This window comes from Procambarus clarkii, chromosome 82 (assembly GCF_040958095.1).
Source record: "Procambarus clarkii isolate CNS0578487 chromosome 82, FALCON_Pclarkii_2.0, whole genome shotgun sequence".
In the NCBI taxonomy this organism is placed as follows: Eukaryota; Metazoa; Arthropoda; class Malacostraca; order Decapoda; family Cambaridae; genus Procambarus; species Procambarus clarkii.
In genome coordinates this window covers 1,911,112-1,929,909 of record NC_091231.1, presented here as the reverse complement: position 1 = coordinate 1,929,909, position 18,798 = coordinate 1,911,112, and the positions used below count along the sequence as shown (strand labels likewise).

At 49.7% G+C, this 18,798-nt stretch overlaps 1 protein-coding gene across 5 annotated transcripts in view; it reads right to left on the bottom strand.

Moving 5' to 3' along the window:
- LOC123764294 (uncharacterized) overlaps positions 1–18,798 on the bottom strand; it is a 114,193-nt gene that overhangs the window by 33,309 nt on the left and 62,086 nt on the right. For all 5 annotated transcript variants that reach the window (XM_069315780.1, XM_069315779.1, XM_069315782.1 and 2 more), the window contains exon 2: positions 16,986–17,607. In XM_069315780.1, the coding sequence (XP_069171881.1) occupies positions 16,986–17,049 (64 nt within the window). In that variant the 5' untranslated portion in view covers positions 17,050–17,607. The remainder of the gene's footprint in view (positions 1–16,985; positions 17,608–18,798) is intronic.

Below are 18,798 nucleotides of genomic sequence, written 5' to 3'. Positions count from 1 at the left end.
CGCAGTCCGAGACAACGAGTGTACCGATAAATTTGGCCATAAGCGGCACTCCACACACTCCATCAACGATAACATCAATTCCAGGCTGGCACTCCAGAGACACACTCGACCTAAGGAGTACTCCACTCCGTGATACAGTGTGATGGTTCGACACACTAGGTGTTTGAGAGAGTCTCCCGAGGAAGATGTGTACGGTGTGTTGGAACGGTGTGAAGGGAGGCGCCTGAGAAAATTACGTTAAATTAGCTGACTGTGAAATAGTGCAAAAATATAAAGTGATAATCTTTATGGATACGTCATATAAGACCTACTATCTGGTGACGGCTATGGATTTAACTGTACAGTGAATTAACATGTATATATGTTGTACATACACTTGTAATATATATTTGTCTTTGGCTAATAAAGACGAGGTAGTAGCATTAGTTCACGTTTTCCCAAAGATTTCTAGGATCATAGTGAAGGTGAACGCTGAGCCTTATAATGTGTGTGTGGCACCTGACGATGGGCCAGGCTGGCGGAGAATGTCTCCTGACAGAAAAATCTGAAATGAGACCTCGTTGGATATAAACGGTGTCACTACTGGTACACAGGTGTCGGCGCTGCTCAACACCACAAAGTTACATCCCAACAAGTCACAAGAAGAAAATCCAGACACAATAGCACTCGTGCTATTATGGATTACGAAGGAGAAGAGAGAGATTAGGAAGGAAGAGGTGGAGTAGGAGTGGTTCTACTGATAAGGAAAGACGGGAGCTTTGGTGAGATGGATATGCTGGGCTGTGAAGGGTAGAGTCACTACACAACTACCGCTATAGCAATTACAGGAGAAAAAATATTAGAAGCAAAATTTTGCCAATGATAAAATTAGAAATTAAATTTGTCAGGATGTTATTAAATAAATAAGATGAATAGCGTGTGGGTAGTTGGCTCACTCATCGACTCAGATCACGTCTGCCAGAGACGGGGTCGAGGCCACGGGTCTGGGAGCGGGTCACGTCTGTCAGAGACGGGATCGAGGCCACAGGTCTGGGAGCGGGTCACGTCTGCCAGAGACGGGGTCGAGGCCACGGGTCTGGGAGCGGGTCACGGCTGCCAGAGACGGGGTCGAGGCCAGGCGCTTGGCGTCATGTCTCTGGTGACAGGTATTGTTAAGGCGCCGTGACTGATGATTCCTGTGCTGTTTTTAATGTGGAATCCTGAGCTAGCGTTGGGCCCACAGACACGCCCACACTCTCTTGTGGGCGTGTGGAGGCCAGGGTCACGCCCACACTCTCTTATGGGGGGGGGAAGGTGTCAAGCCCAAATCTACTTTGAAAATTATGAATGTAGTTTGATTCAACCTCTAGTTCATTCCATTCACCTACTACTCTAACACCAAATTAAAACGTCCTAACATTTTTATGATTTGACTGAGTCTCTAACTTCCACCCATGTCCATGTGGCCTACCTCATATCTCATGAGTTGAGCACAGTCCATGGGGCCTACCTCATATCTCATGAGTTGAGCACAGTCCATGGGGCCTACCTCATATCTCATGAGTTGAGTACAGTCCATGTGGCCTGCCTCGTATCTCATGAGTTGAGCACAGTCCATGGGGCCTACCTCATATCTCATGAGTTGAGCACAGTCCATGTGGCCTACCTCATATCTCATGAGTTGAGTACAGTCCATGTGGCCTGCCTCGTATCTCATGAGTTGAGCACAGTCCATGGGGCCTGCCTCATATCTCATGAGTTGAGTACAGTCCATATGGCCTGCCTCGTATCTCATGAGTTGAGTACAGTCCATGTGGCCTGCCTCGTATCTCATGAGTTGAGTACAGTCCATGTGGCCTGCCTCGTATCTCATGAGTTGAGTACAGTCCATATGGCCTGCCTCGTATCTCATGAGTTGAGTACAGTCCATGTGGCCTGCCTCGTATCTCATGAGTTGAGTACAGTCCATGTGGCCTGCCTCGTATCTCATGAGTTGAGTACAGTCCATGTGGCCTACCTCGTATCTCATGAGTTGAGTACAGTCCATGTGGCCTGCCTCGTATCTCATGAGTTGAGTACAGTCCATGTGGCCTGCCTCGTATCTCATGAGTTGAGTACAGTCCATGTGGCCTGCCTCGTATCTCATGAGTTGAGTACAGTCCATGTGGCCTGCCTCGTATCTCATGAGTTGAGTACAGTCCATGTGGCCTGCCTCGTATCTCATGAGTTGAGTACAGTCCATGTGGCCTGCCTCGTATCTCATGAGTTGAGTACAGTCCATGTGGCCTGCCTCGTATCTCATGAGTTGAGTACAGTCCATGTGGCCTGCCTCGTATCTCATGAGTTGAGTACAGTCCATGGGGCCTACCTAATCAACTTGTTCTCTTACAAACTACGTCGCTTTCCGCTCGTATATGCTCACTCAGGCTAAAAATCGACGAAAGTCAAAATGAAATCGGGTCACAAAAGTGACGTACTGTCCCGTTTTCTGTTTCTGGACCTCTGGCTTAAGCTGTTAGGCTAGGAGAGGAAACCTTCAATTAGCAGTTTTCATGACGTTTTGAAACCTCAGCAGAACTTCCCGCCTTCCTAACCTACCACAGGACGCTTAATTTCATGTTTTGGAACAACAAAATAAAAAATTTAATTGGAAAATAACTTTGCATTTTGAATCACGTTGATATTTGGTCGTACCGCACACGAGCGAGAAGCTACATAATTTATAAGAGGCCGGGTTGACCTAATATCATAATTTTTACTTCCTAAACTTACGATAAATGAGTTTTAATTTGCAATGCTTTAATTTCCAAGATTTGATATTTCTCGGTCTATTATTACCTGTTAAGGTGATAAATCTTGCTATAAAATAACAGTTATTAAAGAGAAGAACTTCTGAACATGTTGCAAGATCGTGCAATCACATTTATGCAAAATAATTCAGTTTGAAGCTATTTCTCTTATGTTTTTTTGTGTATCATAAAATATTAAAAAAATGCCTTTGAATCACGTAATAGAATATGATGGAAGTGTGTGGATTTGTTAATGTGTAATTCTAGATTTTCCATAATTGCATTATTATTTGGAATGAAGAGAGGAATAAAAGGACATTACAAAGGGTGGTTCTCCCCCTCCCCCCCCTCACTCAACCACTTGGACTGGACGGTAGAGCGACGGTCTTGCTTCATGCAAGTCGGCGTTCAATCCCCGACCGTCCAAGTAGTTGGGCACCATTCCTCTCCCCCGTCCCATCCCAAATCCTTATCCTGACCCCTTCCAAGTGCTATATAGTCGTAATGGCTTGGCGCTTTGCCCCTGATAACTCCCCCCTCCCACCCCCCCCCCCCTCTGGACGCCGTACCCAAGACTGGTGTTGGGTACGATGTCAAGTCGTGCCCAACTTTGTCAAGCCACTTTGTCAAGCCACTTTGTCAAGCCACTTTGAGTCAACGTTTTAAACGTCATTTCAACGTTGATTCGACACTTAAATGACGTTGCTTTCAGATATTTGTGGCCAGTGGGTGTCGCTTCTGTAAGTCGAGAACGTAGCCCACTACGAATTACTATATCTCATCTTTCAAACACGAAAACATTCGTATATACAGTCAGGTGTTTGTGTCAAGGGCCCTAAAACATACACCATCACTCTGCGTAGTGTAGATACGGGTGGTGAGGCAGGTGTGTACTAGTGGTCCCCGGGTGGTGAGGCAGGTGTGTACTAGTGGTCCCCGGGTGGTGAGGCAGGTGTGTACTAGTGGTCCCCGGGTGGTGAGGCAGGTGTGTACTAGTGGTCCCCGGGTGGTGAGGCAGGTGTGTACTAGTGGTCCCCGGGTGGTGAGGCAGGTGTGTACTAGTGGTCCCCGGGTGGTGAGGCAGGTGTGTACTAGTGGTCCCCGGGTGGTGAGGCAGGTGTGCACTAGTGGTCCCCGGGTGGTGAGGCAGATGTGTACTAGTGGTCCCCGGGTGGTGAGGCAGGTGTGTACTAGTGGACCCCGGGTGGCGAGGCAGGTGTGTACTAGTGGAACCCGGGTAGTGAGGCAGGTGTGTACCAGTGGTCCCCGGGTGGTGAGGCAGGTGTGTACTAGTGGTCCCCGGGTGGTGAGGCAGGTGTGTACTAGTGGTCCCCGGGTGGTGAGGCAGGTGTGTACTAGTGGTCCCCGGGTGGTGAGGCAGGTGTGTACTAGTGGACCCCGGGTGGCGAGGCAGGTGTGTACTAGTGGACCCCGGGTAGTGAGGCAGGTGTGTACCAGTGGTCCCCGGGTGGTGAGGCAGGTGTGTACTAGTGGTCCCCGGGGTGGTGAGGCAGGTGTGTACTAGTGGTCCCCGGGTGGTGAGGCAGGTGTGTACTAGTGGTCCCCGGGTGGTGAGGCAGGTGTGTACTAGTGGACCCCGGGTGGCGAGGCAGGTGTGTACTAGTGGACCCCGGGTAGTGAGGCAGGTGTGTACCAGTGGTCCCCGGGTGGTGAGGCAGGTGTGTACTAGTGGACCCCGAATGGTGAGGCAGGTGTGTACTAGTGGTCCCCTCGTCATGAGGCAGGTGTGTACTAGTGGTCCCCGGGTGGTGAGGCAGGTGTGTACTAGTGGACCCTGAGTGGTAAGGCAGGTGTGTACACAGGACAAGGAGAAGATAGCGCCAGGAGGTAGCGGGGAGGAAGTAGGGCACACACCTACCATACGTGAATGATTGAGTCAATAACCTAATTATTCCTCACATGTGGTGAGTGTGCATGTGTGTGTGTGTGTGTGAGTGTTGTCCTCACCTAGCTGTGCCAGCGGGAGCTGAACCTCGGCTCCTAACCCCACCTTTCAGTCTGAAACCATATAGTGAACAGGTGCCAGGGGCCCCTTTGAAATTAGATCCCAAATCAATCCCAGGAATTAGAAACCTTCTGTTTGAAGACGAATGAAGAGGAGAATGAATGAAGAATTGGTACACAGGAGACCTGCCTCCTGTGTACTAATAGGATCTGCCTCCTGTGTACTAATAGGATCTGCCTCCTGTGTACTAATAGGATCTGCCTCCTGTGTACTAATAGGATCTGCCTCCTGTGTACTAATAGGATCTGCCTCCTGGGTACCAATAGGAGCTGCCTCCTGGGTACCAATAGGAGCTGCCTCCTGTGTACCAATAGGAGCTGCCTCCTGTGTACCAATAGGACCTGCCTCCTGGGTACCAATAGGACCTGCCTCCTGGGTACCAATAGAACCTGCCTCCTGGGTACCAATAGGAGCTGCCTCCTGGGTACCAATAGGACCTGCCTCCTGGGTACCAATAGGAGCTGCCTCCTGGGTACCAATAGGACCTGCCTCCTGGGTACCAATAGGAGCTGCCTCCTGTGTACCAATAGGACCTGCCTCCTGGGTACCAATAGGAGCTGCCTCCTGTGTACCAATAGGACCTGCCTCCTGGGTACCAATAGGAGCTGCCTCCTGGGTACCAATAGGACCTGCCTCCTGGGTACCAATAGGAGCTGCCTCCTGGGTACCAATAGGAGCTGCCTCCTGGGTACCAATAGGAGCTGCCTCCTGGGTACCAATAGGACCTGCCTCCTGGGTACCAATAGGAGCTGCCTCCTGTGTACCAATAGGACCTGCCTCCTGGGTACCAATAGGAGCTGCCTCCTGGGTACCAATAGGACCTGCCTCCTGGGTACCAATAGGATCTGCCTCCTGTGTACTAATAGGATCTGCCTCCTGGGTACCAATAGGAGCTGCCTCCTGGGTACCAATAGGACCTGCCTCCTGGGTACCAATAGGACCTGCCTCCTGGGTACCAATAGGAGCTGCCTCCTGGGTACCAATAGGAGCTGCCTCCTGGGTACCAATAGGACCTGCCTCCTGGGTACCAATAGGAGCTGCCTCCTGGGTACCAATAGGACCTGCCTCCTGGGTACCAATAGGACCTGCCTCCTGGGTACCAATAGGAGCTGCCTCCTGGGTACCAATAGGACCTGCCTCCTGGGTACCAATAGGACCTGCCTCCTGGGTACCAATAGGACCTGCCTCCTGGGTACCAATAGGAGCTGCCTCCTGGGTACCAATAGGACCTGCCTCCTGGGTACCAATAGGAGCTGCCTCCTGGGTACCAATAGGAGCTGCCTCCTGGGTACCAATAGGAGCTGCCTCCTGGGTACCAATAGGAGCTGCCTCCTGGGTACCAATAGGAGCTGCCTCCTGGGTACCAATAGGAGCTGCCTCCTGGGTACCAATAGGACCTGCCTCCTGGGTACCAATAGGACCTGCCTCCTGGGTACCAATAGGAGCTGCCTCCTGGGTACCAATAGGAGCTGCCTCCTGGGTACCAATAGGACCTGCCTCCTGGGTACCAATAGGACCTGCCTCCTGGGTACCAATAGGAGCTGCCTCCTGGGTACCAATAGGACCTGCCTCCTGGGTACCAATAGGACCTGCCTCCTGGGTACCAATAGGACCTGCCTCCTGGGTACCAATAGGAGCTGCCTCCTGGGTACCAATAGGACCTGCCTCCTGGGTACCAATAGGACCTGCCTCCTGGGTACCAATAGGACCTGCCTCCTGGGTACCAATAGGAGCTGCCTCCTGGGTACTGTGACGATAATCTCCTTCAAGAGATTGAGCCTGCTCTTCCCTCCATAATTACGTCTTCACAATTATATAAAAAGACTATGGAAGAAATGTCCAACAACGACAACAACACCAGCAAGGCTTGCCAGGGTGAGCAATAACGTATGCAGCCAGCCACCTGTTCGGACCCAAATCACCAAACTACCCGTTGATCGCTACGGCTCCGCTGATTGGTCGCCGGTCTGGCTGCACCTGCACTCGCCCCCAATACTACCTGATGTCTGGGGTCGCCCCAACATCAGTCCTCAGAATGTTCAGTGCTTTCGTAGCCAGCACTCCTCCCAGCTAGACGTTAGCGTGTACTGAGAGAGGTGGTGGCTTTAAGCCAATATTCCAGCACCTCCCACTTACCTTTTGTATTGCACTTCTTGTTATTTTGCCTTAACGTAACTTTTCATTGTGTCATTTAAGTATTCTTATTATTTTGATTGATTGATTTTATTATAAGAATTTGTTTGTGCATTATTTTCATGTTTTGATTTATTTAACGTAATTAAAATTTCATTGTTAAAGTTTACTTGTGTTTTGTGAGTCTTCTCCTTACCTTACCACAGACGAAGTTCCAGTTTTTTCTATTTTTTTTTATAACTATGTGACGAGGCCATACCCCTAGCCTTAAACAGCCGAACACCAACGCGTTACCGTCACAGTACCAATAGGACCTGCCTCCTGGGTACCAATAGGAGCTGCCTCCTGGGTACCAATAGGACCTGCCTCCTGGGTACCAATAGGAGCTGCCTCCTGGGTACCAATAGGACCTGCCTCCTGGGTACCAATAGGAGCTGCCTCCTGGGTACCAATAGGACCTGCCTCCTGGGTACCAATAGGAGCTGCCTCCTGGGTACCAATAGGACCTGCCTCCTGGGTACCAATAGGAGCTGCCTCCTGGGTACCAATAGGACCTGCCTCCTGGGTACCAATAGGAGCTGCCTCCTGGGTACCAATAGGACCTGCCTCCTGGGTACCAATAGGAGCTGCCTCCTGGGTACCAATAGGACCTGCCTCCTGGGTACCAATAGGAGCTGCCTCCTGGGTACCAATAGGACCTGCCTCCTGGGTACCAATAGGACCTGCCTCCTGGGTACCAATAGGAGCTGCCTCCTGGGTACCAATAGGACCTGCCTCCTGGGTACCAATAGGACCTGCCTCCTGGGTACCAATAGGAGCTGCCTCCTGGGTACCAATAGGACCTGCCTCCTGGGTACCAATAGGAGCTGCCTCCTGGGTACCAATAGGACCTGCCTCCTGGGTACCAATAGGAGCTGCCTCCTGGGTACCAATAGGACCTGCCTCCTGGGTACCAATAGGAGCTGCCTCCTGGGTACCAATAGGACCTGCCTCCTGGGTACCAATAGGAGCTGCCTCCTGGGTACCAATAGGACCTGCCTCCTGGGTACCAATAGGAGCTGCCTCCTGGGTACCAATAGGACCTGCCTCCTGGGTACCAATAGGAGCTGCCTCCTGGGTACCAATAGGAGCTGCCTCCTGGGTACCAATAGGACCTGCCTCCTGGGTACCAATAGGAGCTGCCTCCTGGGTACCAATAGGAGCTGCCTCCTGGGTACCAATAGGACCTGCCTCCTGGGTACCAATAGGAGCTGCCTCCTGGGTACCAATAGGACCTGCCTCCTGGGTACCAATAGGAGCTGCCTCCTGGGTACCAATAGGAGCTGCCTCCTGGGTACCAATAGGACCTGCCTCCTGGGTACCAATAGGAGCTGCCTCCTGGGTACCAATAGGACCTGCCTCCTGGGTACCAATAGGACCTGCCTCCTGGGTACCAATAGGACCTGCCTCCTGGGTACCAATAGGAGCTGCCTCCTGGGTACCAATAGGACCTGCCTCCTGGGTACCAATAGGAGCTGCCTCCTGGGTACCAATAGGACCTGCCTCCTGGGTACCAATAGGACCTGCCTCCTGGGTACCAATAGGAGCTGCCTCCTGGGTACCAATAGGACCTGCCTCCTGGGTACCAATAGGAGCTGCCTCCTGGGTACCAATAGGACCTGCCTCCTGGGTACCAATAGGACCTGCCTCCTGGGTACCAATAGGACCTGCCTCCTGGGTACCAATAGGAGCTGCCTCCTGGGTACCAATAGGACCTGCCTCCTGGGTACCAATAGGAGCTGCCTCCTGGGTACCAATAGGAGCTGCCTCCTGGGTACCAATAGGACCTGCCTCCTGGGTACCAATAGGAGCTGCCTCCTGGGTACCAATAGGAGCTGCCTCCTGGGTACCAATAGGACCTGCCTCCTGGGTACCAATAGGAGCTGCCTCCTGGGTACCAATAGGACCTGCCTCCTGGGTACCAATAGGAGCTGCCTCCTGGGTACCAATAGGAGCTGCCTCCTGGGTACCAATAGGACCTGCCTCCTGGGTACCAATAGGAGCTGCCTCCTGGGTACCAATAGGACCTGCCTCCTGGGTACCAATAGGAGCTGCCTCCTGGGTACCAATAGGACCTGCCTCCTGGGTACCAATAGGAGCTGCCTCCTGGGTACCAATAGGAGCTGCCTCCTGTGTACCAATAGGACCTGCCTCCTGGGTACCAATAGGAGCTGCCTCCTGGGTACCAATAGGAGCTGCCTCCTGGGTACCAATAGGAGCTGCCTCCTGGGTACCAATAGGACCTGCCTCCTGGGTACCAATAGGAGCTGCCTCCTGGGTACCAATAGGAGCTGCCTCCTGTGTACCAATAGGACCTGCCTCCTGGGTACCAATAGGAGCTGCCTCCTGGGTACCAATAGGAGCTGCCTCCTGTGTACCAATAGGAGCTGCCTCCTGGGTACCAATAGGAGCTGCCTCCTGGGTACCAATAGGAGCTGCCTCCTGGGTACCAATAGGAGCTGCCTCGTATGAGTCAATAGGTCTTTTGCAGTTTCCTTCGTCTGATGAGTATTAGAATTAAGTGAATCAAGTGAACAAGTCCATGTTGGTGATGTTTGAGTGACAGACTGTGGGGGGGGGGGAGTGACAGACTGTGGGGGGGGGGGGAGTGACAGACTGTGGGGGGGGGGGGGAGTGACAGACTGTGGGGGGGGGGAGTGAGTGACAGACTGTGGAGGGGGAGTGAGTGACAGCTGGGGTCTGGAGCCGTTGCGGAAGTGATTACAATAGACCCCTGCCCCCCCCCTCCCCTCCTTACCACCTGCATATTGCATAACTAACAACTGTGTATTGACGGTGTTCTTCACTACCTTCCCTCCACACCTGACCTCACACCACCCAGGTGTGTGCTGGAACACCAGCCAGGTGTGTGCTGGAACACCACCCCAGGTGTGTGCTGGAACACCACCCAGGTGTGTGCTGGAACACCACCCCAGGTGTGTGCTGGAACACCACCCAGGTGTGTGCTGGAACACCACCCCAGGTGTGTGCTGGAACACCACCCAGGTGTGTGCTGGAACACCACCCCAGGTGTGTGCTGGAACACCACCCCAGGTGTGTGCTGGAACACCACCCCAGGTGTGTGCTGGAACACCACCACCCCAGGTGTGTGCTGGAACACCACCCCAGGTGTGTGCTGGAACACCACCCAGGTGTGTGCTGGAACACCACCCCAGGTGTGCGCTGGAACACCACCCAGGTGTGTGCTGGAACACCACCCCAGGTGTGTGCTGGAACACCACCCCAGGTGTGTGCTGGAACACCACCCAGGTGTGTGCTGGAACACCACCACCCCAGGTGTGTGCTGGAACACCACCCCAGGTGTGTGCTGGAACACTACCCCAGGTGTGTGCTGGAACACCACCCAGGTGTGTGCTGGAACACCACCCCAGGTGTGTGCTGGAACACCACCCAGGTGTGTGCTGGAACACCACCACCCCAGGTGTGTGCTGGAACACCACCCCAGGTGTGTGCTGGAACACCACCCAGGTGTGTGCTGGAACACCACCCAGGTGTGTGCTGGAACACCACCACCCCAGGTGTGTGCTGGAACACCACCCCAGGTGTGTGCTGGAACACCACCCAGGTGTGTGCTGGAACACCACCCAGGTGTGTGCTGGAACACCACCCCAGGTGTGTGCTGGAACACCACCCAGGTGTGTGCTGGAACACCACCCCAGGTGTGTGCTGGAACACCACCCCAGGTGTGTGCTGGAACACCACCCAGGTGTGTGCTGGAACACCACCACCCCAGGTGTGTACTGGAACACCACCCAGGTGTGTGCTGGAACACCACCACCCCAGGTGTGTGCTGGAACACCACCCAGGTGTGTGCTGGAACACCACCCAGGTGTGTGCTGGAACACCACCCAGGTGTGTGCTGGAACACCACCCCAGGTGTGTGCTGGAACACCACCCAGGTGTGTGCTGGAACACTACCCCAGGTGTGTACTGGAACACCACCCAGGTGTGTGCTGGAACACTACCCCAGGTGTGTGCTGGAACACTACCCCAGGTGTGTACTGGAACACCACCCAGGTGTGTGCTGGAACACTACCCCAGGTGTGTACTGGAACCCAAACTGGTAGACACAATTAATTATCACATTACACAATGTTCTAAATAATTAGCTTTACTGCTCTGTAGAAAAAATAAATACAAATCAGTATTTATTACTATAATTATTATATTATATATTATTATAATAGCATAATATAATATATATTATTACTACAGAAGGCCTATTGGCCCCATACGAGGCAGCTCCTATTTATAACCATCCAATCTCATTCATATACATGTGTAACCTACGCTTGAAACAATCAAGGGATACTACTTCTATTATGTTACGCGGTAACAGAATGTGTCATACACATCTCTGTATGTTGGACAGATCACACATTCATGAAGATATACACATCTCTGTATGTTGGACAGATCACACATTCATGAAGATATACACATACTCACTAGACTGACAGTAGCAGCCAACCCATCCTCTGAATTGACAGTACGTTTTAATACTAAGTGTAATAAGTACTTTTCCTGACCATTCCTGACCTGACTGATACATAGTACATTATTGCACTTATGGGGCTGTTACATTTACCTACCCATTTAATTGTTATTAATAACCTCGTAGTGCTGCTCCACAGCTCATACACTGTTTAATATATGTAAACAAAGCCGCCATGATGGAGAAGATGTACAAGTTTCGTAAATGCTTGATGACTCCTGGGCCCTGGCTTTAGTCTACTTTACCAGGACCCGTTGGAGAGGGAAACTCAGAGACTACCACACTCCCCAGTATCACTTCCAAAACTGGACAAACCATTGCCACAACAACACACCCTGGGTCAGGGTAGAGAGGAGGGAGAACTACCAAAACCTTCCAGAAGTGACACACAATATGGACAATCATTCATATTTGCAAACATTCAAGGTTTAAAGCCAAAGTCAAGAAATAAAGTTAAGTTCATAAATGGCCTTCTATTAGAGTCAAACTCAATATTTGGGGCATTCACGGAAACTCATACAAAAGATTACATGGATGGTGAAATCTGGATTCCAAATTATAATCTATATAGATGTGATAGAAAAACTAGGTCAAATGGAGGAGTAGGTCTGTATATTAAAGAAGACCTGGTATGCACAGAACTATTAAATTCAACTAATGAGGTGGTAGAGGTACTTGGAATGAAGGTAGAGAAACTAAACCTAATTATTATTCTAATATATAAACCGCCAGATACAACGATTGAGGAATTCACAGAACAGATGCACAAAATAGAGAACATACTTGACAACCTAGCAAACCCAGCTCCAGATATTATCTTCCTTGGAGATTTCAATTTACCGAGTCTAAGATGGAGAACGGCAAACACAAATATCATAGCAGGGAATGACCCGGGAAATAACCAACCACAGGTTAGAGAACTTTTGAGATTCTGTGACAAATTCTCGCTCAATCAACAGATTACAGAACCAACTAGGAACGAAAACACACTAGACTTGTTATTCACAAACAATGATGAACTAATCAGGGATATCACAATCTCAGATACTTCATACTCAGACCATAAGCTCATTGAAGTGCGAACTAGCATAAATAACGGTAGTAGGTCTAAGAGACCCAACAAGCGAGAAGGAATATTCAATCAATTCAATTTCAACAATAAGAGGATTGACTGGGAAAAAATAAATGTAGACCTTGCAACCATTCAATGGGAGACGGTCTTAAGCGACAAAACTCCCACACAGGGAATAGCTCAACTGACAGCTGAAGCTTACAAGGTCTGCTTGAAGCACGTACCTGTGAGGAGGGGCAGAAAGAGGACCACTCTAGAAAGAGAACGGAGACGACTGTACAGGAGAAGGAAAAAAATAACGGAAATGCTTCGGCAGACACAACTATCACAAGCAAGGAAAACAAGCCTAAGCAGGGAGATTGAGGAAATAGAACAAACGTTGAAGCGATCATATGAGTGTGAGGAAATGGAATTGGAACAGAAAGCTATACAAGAGATAAGGAAAAATCCGAAATATTTTTTCACATACGCAAAATCAAAATCCAAAACCTCGACCAGTATTGGACCGTTAATTACAAATGAAGGTACGTACACAGAGGACAACAAAGAGATTAGTGAAATTCTAAGAAGCCAGTATGAGGCTATGTTTAGCACACCAATAAACAACATGAAAGTTGATGACCCAGACAGCTTCTTTATGAATGACATCCAAGCTGCAGATAATATAACGGATATTACCACAAACTCGGAAGACTTTGACAGAGAAAGTGACAATATGCCTATGCACTCAGCTCCTGGGCCTGACTCATGGACTTCAATATTCATAAAGAAATGTAAAGTACCAGTAGCGAGAGCACTCAGCGTAATATGGAGAAAGAGCCTGGATACAGGGGAGATACCAGCAGCACTTAAATCTGTAGATATAGCTCCGTTGCACAAGGGGGAAGTAAAGCCTTGGCAAAAAATTATAGGCCAGTTGCACTAACATCACACATAATAAAAGTGTTTGAAAGAGTGATTAGGAATCAAATTTCTAGTTTTATGGAAAACAATGAATTGCACAATCCAGGACAACATGGATTTAGAGCGGGAAGATCCTGTCTGTCACAGTTACTCAACCACTATGACAAAATCACAGAAGCCCTAGAAGAAAAGCAAAATGCAGATGTTGTATACACAGACTTTGCAAAGGCGTTCGACAAATGTGACCATGGGGTGATAGCTCACAAAATGAGGTCAATGGGAATAACGGGAAAAGTAGGACGCTGGATACTCAATTTCCTGTCGAACAGAACACAAAGAGTAACAGTCAATCAGATAAAATCGAGTCCAAGCGATGTTAAAAGCTCTGTACCTCAAGGTACAGTCCTTGCACCGCTACTGTTCCTTATTCTCATATCTGATATAGACAAAAATACACGCCACAGCTTCGTGTCGTCCTTTGCAGATGACACAAAAATCAGCATGAAAATTACCTCTGCTGAAGACATTGAAAAACTACAAGCAGATGTCAACAAAGTTTTTGATTGGGCAGCAGAAAATAACATGATGTTTAACAGTGATAAATTTCAGGTACTCAGGTACGGCAAAAATGAGGATCTGAAACATAATACAGGGTACAAAACACAATCGAATCTTCCCATAGTAGGAAAACAGCATGTCAAGGATTTGGGAATAATGATGTCCGACGATCTAACGTTTAGGGAGCATAACCAAGCAAATATTGCGTCAGCCAGAAAAATGATAGGATGGATTACGAGAACTTTCAAATCCAGGGATCCCATCACAATGGTTGTACTCTTCAAGTCACTTGTGCTGTCCCGTCTCGAGTACTGCTCAGTACTCACTTCCCCCTTCAGAGCAGGAGAGATTGCTGAAATAGAGGGAATACAGAGAACATATACGGCACGCATAGACGAGATAAAACACCTAAATTATTGGGATCGTCTCAAAGCTCTCCAAATGTACTCTCTAGAAAGGAGACGAGAGAGATACCAAATAATATACACCTGGAAAATACTGGAGGGTCAGGTCCCAAATCTACACAGTAAAATAACAACGTACTGGAGTGAACGATATGGAAGAAAATGCAAGATTGAACCTGTGAAGAGCAGAGGTGCCATAGGCACAATCAGAGAGCACTGTATAAACATCAGGGGTCCGCGGTTGTTCAACGTCCTCCCAGCGAGCATAAGAAATATTGCCGGAACAACCGTGGACATCTTCAAGAGAAAACTGGACGGTTTTCTAAGAGAAGTTCCGGATCAGCCGGGCTGTGGTGGGTACGTGGCCCTGCGGGCCGCTCCAAGCAACAGCCTGGTGGACCAAACTCTCACAAGTCGAGCCTGGCCTCGGGCCGGGCTTGGGGAGTAGAAGAACTCCCAGAACCCCATCAACCAGGTATCAACCAGGAAGGGAATTATCAGGGGAAAGGGCCAAGCCATTTCGACAATATATCACTGGGAAGGGGTCAGGATAAGGATTTGGGGAGGGTCGGAGGGAAGGAATGGTGCCCAACAACTTGGACGGTCGGGGATTGAACGCCGACCTGCATGGAGCGAGACCGTGGCTCTACCGTCCAGCCCAAGTGGCTGGACAACCCGTTGTAGTGTTGGGGACACATCTGCCTTGTGCATTATTTGCCTGGAATACTCTGGTCTAATGAACAAATCCACAAGGGCCGTGACAAGGATTCAAACCTGCGTTCGAATCAACCCTTTTCCCTGTCGTAGCTCAGTCGATTAAGGCAGTGTCAGGGATGCTCCCGGACGCAGGTTCGAATCCTCGTCACGGCCCTTGTGGATTTGTTCATTTGATGCATGACGTTAGTGTGATCTATGTGTGTACTCTGGTCTGCCTGAGTAAATATTTTACCACAGTTCTTGTTTAATGGAGGTTCGTGTAATGTTATCCCAGACACAATGTGGAGACCACTCTAATACGGAGGCCTCGGTGGGGATGGCAAATTGGGTGGGCGTGAACTACCGGCCACCGGGGCAACAGCCACTCACCCCTGAACTATGACCTTTCCCTCCTCTCCGGTGCCTCTTGTGTTACGGTGTGTTGACCAAGTCTTGTCTATATTAAAGTGGCCTTGTTAAAGCCGCACCTCCTACACCACATCCTCCCCCAGCAGCTACATATACCTTAATATCATTGGGTACATTAAAATTGGTTTAGCTTCCGTGAGGTGACGTCTGGAAAGCCCGCCACAAGACGTGCCAGCGCACACTCCCAGGCAGACACACGCACCTCCTTAACCCATGAATTTTTAACCAGCAGGAGGAGCGTGAGCCACCACAGCGGCCACCACAGTGACCACCACAGCAGCCACCACAGTCTCCACTACAGCGGCCACCACAGGCTGTGTCTCCACACACGTGTGTACAGCGATGAACTGTCTTGGGGCGCTAAGACCACCCATGCAAACACCTTCATTGTCACCTCTCTTTCACTCCTTCTTCCTCTGCGTCCCTCTCATCTCTTCCCTTACCTCACACCCGTTCTGAACACCACCTCTCCCCCACCTTCCACCAGTTCAACATTCTTTCGTGTCTAAGGACTCTCAACCCTCTTCTCTAGACCTCTTCCTTTCTTCCTCACCTCCACCCTTCTCATGTCCGCTCTTCCAACCCCTCCCCCCTCGTTCCCCCCCCTCCCACTCCGTGGAGAGGGGCGGGCACCGGGTGAGAGGACCTGAGATACAGGGCCTTGGTAACCCTGCAGGAGCACCGCGCCGTCCTCCTTGGACTTGGTAACACCTCTTTCTCCGTTTTCTTATCAATAAAAAATCTAGTAACAAAATATATATATATTAAAAAATGAAGAATAATAAAATATTGAGAAAGAAGAAATGGTAGGAGAAAATATTCAAGTGTTCAAAGAGAATCAGGAAGGTCTTCTCTGAATACTCTATATTCTCTTCGACGAGGCTGTGGGTCCCTACACCTGCACAAAGGTGGTACCTCTTACACACACATATATATATATAAGAATTTATGAACATTTCAATTCTAAATAATGACAAATTGCCGAGAAAGGGTGGTGACCAGCCGCTGGCGTCCTGGCCGGCGTGGCGCTTCACGGTCTGGGGGTCAGGCACATGTCTGAGACGTTCTACCAATCACAAACATCCTAAGCTTGCCACAAAGAATACCCTGGAACAACATCATTCATACTCTCCACCAATCACACACGGAATAAACGAGACAAAAAATAAAACTTTCCAATAGAATGACATAGAACAAGATTTTCTATTTGCATCATGTCCCTCACTTCCACTAACGTACACTTTTATAGACTAGTAATAACGGGCGTGAACACGTTAAGTGGAATAGTGTAGGTTCGTACAGTATAGTACGGTGACACTGTCACTGGGGTACAGCGTTACCTTATTCATGTCATCTCCGTCTATCAATGACCTGTAAACATAATATTGCACATTAAAAAGGATATCAAAGTGAGTGATATATGAGACGGTGGCTGCCTTACCTCTCTCTTCCTCCCATTGCTTTTTCTTCCTCTCTAGCAGAGAGAGTTGACGCGTGGCGGCCATCTTGTCTGGTGCTACACTCCCGCCAAGGCTGTGACGCTGCTGCTGGTGCTGGTGGTGGTGGTGGTGAGGGCTGCGGGGGCGTGACCACTCATCCGGACTACTGTAGAAGGTCTCTCGTCCCACACCACTATGTCACCGTGCCGCTGACAGCCTCTCTCTGTGTGTGGGAGGGACCTACACACACACCAGGGAGCTGCAGGCCGTCACGAGGCTCTTCCAGTGTTATGAGACCCTTGTTAGTGACCGCTATTATTGCCCCTTTACACACTTATGGCCGGGCTCAAAACCTGTCCTCACTCGGGCACTCAGAGACGGCTGTTTCTACACGCTGCTCGGGTCTCTGGTGACGGATCCTCACACGGAGGCTGGTCGGTGCTGGGAGCCCACGCCGGGGGCCTCTGCCCCCCCAGTGTCCCCGCCCTTGTGGTTGTACCACACAATATCCAGGAATCCCTTGGTGAGTGAACCCCTGGGAGATGACGCAGCTTCCGAGGACAACAATGTAGACGTTGTAGTTGCCTTGAGAACCTCTGCCGATGGCTTTCTCGAAGGTGTACTCTGAAAACAAAAGGACACGTTATTATAAGAACATATTTATGTCTTCAAGGAAGAGAAAAACATAATTGAGAAAAGCAGACTACCATCACCTTGTTGTCCAGCGGCCGTAGAGTAGATCACATAACATGGACGATGTGTTCTGGTAATATGGTGGGATTGAACTCGCGTCTCTCCACCCTTTAAAAGCACACACTGTACCATGACCAGCTTATGGGATCAACCAAAAACAGAGAACAAATGGAGAACATGACAAAACAAATGAAGGAAGACAAATGAAGAACATAACAAATTGGGGAGGTTAATAAAGAAGAAAGACCAACATTAACTATATAAGAGACGGGTGTAGAGCTGAGACAACAGGAGTGACAGTGTGTGGACCACACATGCACGGTTTATGCCTCAACCCGTCTAGCGTCTTAAACACGTCAAGTACTAGACCACAGATCTGTCTCCCTACCTCACTCTCTGTCTCCCAGTCTTCACATGTCATCTACCCCTACCATTAACGCCATTAACACCATGTATTCCCCCCCTCCCCGCCCCATCACACACTATCATCACTCTCCCTCACAACACCCGGATTTCATTCCCCATCACCACAACCTTTCATTATCACCCCCACCCACAAATCTCTTCCCCACCACTAATTTCCCAGCATGCAACTGACGTTCCCTCCCCACCTCTTCCTCTCCCCCCCTCCCCCCCCCCTCTTCTTCCAGGAAGACTGTTCATTATTATGACAAAGTGTGGTGAAGGAGCACAGTGACTGTCTTCTTCGTCTCTACCACAACTGGAACGGTGTACTGGAGAGGGTCTATATCTGCCCATGTACACACCACCCACTGTAGAACATGCTGGTAATATCACACACACACACACACACACACACACACACACACACACACACACACACTGTAATATTCCCAAAGCACCAGGTAGCATGACAGATTAGTAGAGGAGAGGAGCAACAATATATACCAAGAGAAAATATCAAATGTAATGTCATCCAGGAATCAAAACTGAGCTTCGCAGAAACTATTCAGACAGACTTACATTCAAATGACGCTGGTCTAATATTAAGAGTCCAATATATTACAGTTGGACTGAATATTATTCTGTTGGACTAATACACAGTCCAACAGACCTCGACCAAAATGGAGGAACATCTGGGTAGAAATATTTAGGACGTGA